Source organism: Penaeus japonicus, unplaced genomic scaffold (genome assembly GCF_977035675.1).
Source record: "Penaeus japonicus unplaced genomic scaffold, GWHDUDI00000001_assembly GWHDUDI00000028, whole genome shotgun sequence".
Classification (NCBI taxonomy): domain Eukaryota; kingdom Metazoa; phylum Arthropoda; class Malacostraca; order Decapoda; family Penaeidae; genus Penaeus; species Penaeus japonicus.
In genome coordinates this window covers 31,072,138-31,077,170 of record NW_028234430.1, presented here as the reverse complement: position 1 = coordinate 31,077,170, position 5,033 = coordinate 31,072,138, and the positions used below count along the sequence as shown (strand labels likewise).

Genomic DNA, 5,033 nt, shown 5'->3' with positions numbered 1-5,033 from the left:
TTAGACTGCAGCTATGGATCGCCCTGGCCTCCGTGCTAAGGAAAGGCTAGCAATGGATCGCCATGGCCTCCGTGCTCCAGGAAAGGCCAACAAACCTATCATCCGGGTGGTGTAACATAATAATTATTTGAGCAGTGTATACTTGATGAAGGTTTATTGGCCTTAGCTCTATTAACTTAGCATGATATATTCATTCTAATTATTATCATTTATAAGTCCTGCATTACTTCCTAACCTTATCTCTATCAACTTAGCATGATATTTTCATTCTAATTATTATCATTTATAAGTTCTGCATTACTTCCTGACCAAGCTTAAACCTAAGAAGTAATACTTAAAAAAATGGGAAACCACTTAAAATATTGCCAATATTACATTTGATAATGAAGTGATTCTAAATAAAGTTCTGTTTAGCACAAATATCCCATTTAGCCTACTATTTTGTGTGAGCATTTTGTTAAGAATGAGGTTTTGGAAATACTAGCCTAACATTGTTTATAAAATATTCAAATATGAAAAGAAAAACATGGTGCTGCAATTTTCAGCTTACTCTAAGTAAACTTGGATTTATCCTTACAAAGATATTATTTATTTTATAAAAAATAATATATTTCATTCTAATAACAATGTAATATTTCTTGCTGAATAAAGACTCAACATATGAGTTTCAAAAGGCAGTGTAGGGAGACTGGTGGTGGGCCGCCTCCTGAAGCACCAAAGATGCTGCCAGATTCGTATGCAGCAGCTGCTTCCATCATGGAAAAAGATTTGTCATTGGGGGACAGGCCCTACGACTCAATGGCTCTCCATCCAGTAGATGACAAAGGACAGGAATTACTGCATACAACAATTGGTAAGAATTATAACTGTCTTTAAAAAGTCATTTAGCATTATGTTACGTTTTCAAGTAGTTATCATACATTGTGTATCAAACAACCAATGATTTATGATACAAAAAAGTAGTAAGTGGGATTAGTAATTTTATTTTTCAAAATATCAAACGTATATTTATCCCAAGAACTACCCCTTTTCATGTGATATGATATTGCATAGATTTTCTAAAATCTCAAGTTTTGTTTTCAATGACAACATTGATCTTCCCCTTATTATTTTTACTATTGAAATGCTATGTCTATAGCCTCCATTTTAGCATGTAGCCTGTGTTGAACATATAAGTTTAAGTTCTCAAAAAATTCTTGGGTCTTTCGTAAATAAAAATATTGAATCACTGTTTTCATCCACATGCTACCCAACCTTTATTCGCACATTGCCATGCAGATATTTGGACAAGTTCTTTAATGGGAAATCTTAAATTGTGTATCTATTAAATAGAATTTCATATAAAAAAAGATGTCTCTATATTATAGGTATTTGACTGGTATATATACTTATTTATATTTTTTCCTCAGACTTCACAGACTTGCAGAGACCAGGAACATCTAATCCTTCTTCCATCCAACCTTCCATCATCCATACTCTACCACATTTCCATCCTTTTGAACATATACACACAACACAACCACTCATTCACTCACAACAGGCACTCACCAGCACAGACTTCACACCCATTACTACCTCAGCATCGTCAGTCATTTCTTATAAACCACACACCACATTCATAGCTAGACACATATCTTCCACTCCCTCACCCTCTTCACTCATCTCCCACTCTCCTAGTCCTCAGTCTTCTCTATCCAGCCTTGTTCCTTCCCCTAGTATCTCCCCTTTTTCTGTACCCGTCTGTGGACCTTCACCTTCTTTTTCAAATCCCTCTCCTGCTTTTTCTGCTCATGGTCCATTTCCTGATACTGCTCCTCATGCTCCTTCTCCTACTGCTTCTGTTTCTGATGTTTCTTTTCCTGCCCTACCTCCCGTTACCCCTATGCCTGCACCCTCTCCTGTTCCTGGTCCATCAACAAGAAGAAGGACCTCAAAACGGGCTAAGAATGAGGTTTATCAACATGCCATTGAACGTGCCCGAGAGCGACAGGAGGAGCTTCACCAACTACAAATGAAATGTGTCACAGAGAAGCATGATGAGGAGATGAAGCTCCTGCGTGAAAGTCGTGAAAAGCTGCATGAGGTGTCCTCTGAAATTCTTGATTTTTTAAAAGTTGGTAAAGCAGCCTTTGAGAAAATAACAAATTGTTTTTCATAATATTTTGTTTATAGCAGTGTTTTATATATTTGGATGAACTGCATTGTGTAATTATTTATGTTGTTTAAGAAATGTTACTATTTTTAGTAAGGTGCTATTAATATAGGTCCCATGTTCAGATTTATATTTTGTAATGCAATGCTACTACATATTCATTGTATTAATATTTTTATTTTTTTTCAAGGAAGATAACTATTTTTGTTAAAGGTCAGTATTAATATTCCAATTTTTTTTTTGTTATTCTATCCTTGATAAGGAATATCTTTTACATACTTGTATGTATCAGCGTCATTAAACTTATTTTTTTTCACTTCCTGAATAAAACTTTGTTAAATGTCAATATTAATGTACCATTTTTTTTGTTATTCTATCCTCGATAAGGAATATCTTTTACATACTTGTATGTATGTATCAGCGTCATTAAACTTTTTTTTTCACTTCCTGAATAAAACTTTTTTTTAAATGTCAATATTAATGTACCATTTCTTTTGTTATTCTATCCTCGATAAGGAATATCTTTTACATACTTGTATGTATGTATCAGCGTCATTAAACTTATTTTTTTTTCACTTCCTGAATAAAACTTTTTGTTAAATGTCAATATTAATGTTCCATTCTTTTTTGTTATTCTATCCTCAATAAGGAATATATTTTACATACTTGTATGTATCAGCGTCATTAAACTGTTATTATTATTTTTTTCACTTCCTGAATAAAACTATTTTTGTTAAAGAGTAATATCAGTGTCCCATTGATTTCCTTTTTCTCTGATAAAGCTGTGTTTTTAATTTTGATATGTTATCATTGTTATTTCATTTAAAGGATATAGTTATGTTTGATAAACTATTGTTGGTTTATTGTTATATCTTTTGGTTGATGATGTCAACATTTTTCTTTTTATATTGTACACCAATGTATATAAAATCATCAACGGTGAAAGATATTGATGGAATATATCCTTTGCAATTGTGGTACAAAAAAGGTCTGCTTTGGTACAGTTTTATTGCTGTTATGAAATTTTACATTATTTACAAATCAAAAGTGGACATACATGATATGAATAAAATCAGAATAAATAGCAGTCAAAATATAAGAAATTCTGAACAAATGCCAGCATTGCCTACCTCGTAAATGAAAATAATATGAAGCATTACAATCTTACTAATGTTCAATTAAGCAATAGGTGTAAATAACACAAATGGAATGAAATACATACTAGAAATCCTATATGAAAATGGAAATAATGAAATGACAATACAAAAACTTTCAACATTAAAAGAAATTATGCACAATTTGCTCACGACGAGCATGCCCACCCTGAACATTATTGCGTGGATCCTGAACTGGAATGAGGGGGGGATCATCTGGGACCATAGCAACAAAGTCATCAAATGGAACTCTATACAGCACTGCAATGTTGTGTAGTACTGCACAGGCCATGATGGCTTTCTTGCTAGTTTCCAAAGCAATCCTCATTGGTATTGAGAGAACAGCAAACCTCCTTTTAAGTACACCAAAAGCCCTTTCTATCGTGTTCCTTGTTCTGATATGAGAGAAATTATAATTCCTCTCTTTATCAGAACGAGGAGACAGAAAGGGCGTCAGTAGATATGACCTACAAGGATATCCATTGTCTCCCAATAGGAACCCTCTATAATGCCCTCCCTGAAGCCTCTGGCATAACAGCGACTCATTAAAAATCCTGGCATCGTGTGCACTGCCAGGCCAACTAGCGACAATATTTGTAAATTTTAAATGGGCATCACACACGCCCTGTACATTTAACGAAAAAAAAACCTTTGCGACACCTATAAAATTCAACATCACCTCCTCCTGGACTTTTGATTGGGATGTGGGTGCCATCAACACACCCGATGACTCCAGGCATTCCAGCAATTAGGGAAAACTGTTGCATAGCAACCTCTTCCTCTGCTGGCTGAGGAAATGTTATATATTCCACAGCCAAGTCAGCAATCTTCACAGACACACTGCGGACGCATCTGCTGACAGTTGGCTGGGACATTTCATGGCAGTCCCCCATACTCAGCTGAAAATTACCTGTGGCCAAGTAGCGTAAGGCCACGAGGAACTGGAGGTGGTGTGGGATTGGTGAACCTAAAAAAAAATAGGAATTATTATGAGTGAGTAAAGAAAGACTATAAAAAAATTTAATGATACTTTCAAATTATTATTCCAAAAATATTACTGACAACCTGATCAAGTTACCACCATATATATTAACCAGTAAATTTGTGATCATTACTCAATACTTACCACGTTGGTTTCTGATTCTCCCCATTCGAGGCTTGATTTTCTCCAGCACCATCATGGCAGACTCTTTAGACAGCCGAAATCTTGCAACAAATTCCTGAGTGGTCAGATCTTCAAAAGGGTTACTCCTGTCTATAATGGCATTCCTCGGGATGGCATGAAGATCTGCTAATTCAGTTAATTCAGCTAGTTGGCACAGGTCATCCATTCTGCCAGATAATTTATTTTTAATCAAAGCATATACTAAAATGCTAACAGTGTAATATCATATTGGGATTAGTATTGCAAACTTCTACCAGGAATTTCCAAAATGGATCATATATTCCTCAGCTCAGTTGTATATAATACTTTCTACCTCGCTAACTCATTGATAGGATAATTAACATATTAGAAGCACTAGAAAATGCAACAACATAAAAGCATCATTGTTTTTGTACTTTTAATATTTGTAAGAATAATGATCGGAGATTATACATTCCTATAGTAACTCTTATAGCTCCTACAGCTAACATAAGACAAATATGCTTAAAGAAATGCATAATACGCCAGTAGTATGGGCAAGGTTATAATTTTATTCATACCATTTACACTGCATGATACCGTT

At 34.6% G+C, this 5,033-nt stretch overlaps 1 protein-coding gene across 1 annotated transcript; it reads left to right on the top strand.

Moving 5' to 3' along the window:
- The first annotated feature begins 649 nt into the window (after positions 1-649).
- LOC147468568 (uncharacterized) lies at positions 650-2,889 on the top strand. The gene is made up of 2 exons (XM_086553686.1): positions 650-853; positions 1,410-2,889. The coding sequence occupies exons 1-2, from the start codon at positions 661-663 to the stop codon at positions 2,156-2,158; spliced, it is 942 nt and encodes a 313-aa protein (XP_086409812.1). The 5' UTR covers positions 650-660; the 3' UTR covers positions 2,159-2,889.
- The last annotated feature ends 2,144 nt before the right edge of the window (positions 2,890-5,033 follow it).

Excerpts from the sequence above, each read along its gene's own strand:
- LOC147468568 (XM_086553686.1), top strand. The coding sequence starts at position 661 with ATGAGTTTCAAAAGGCAGTGTAGGGAGACTGGTGGTGGGCCGCCTCCT. Across the intron at positions 854-1,409 it reads ATTACTGCATACAACAATTG|ACTTCACAGACTTGCAGAGA; the intron begins GTAAGAATTATA and ends TTTTTTCCTCAG.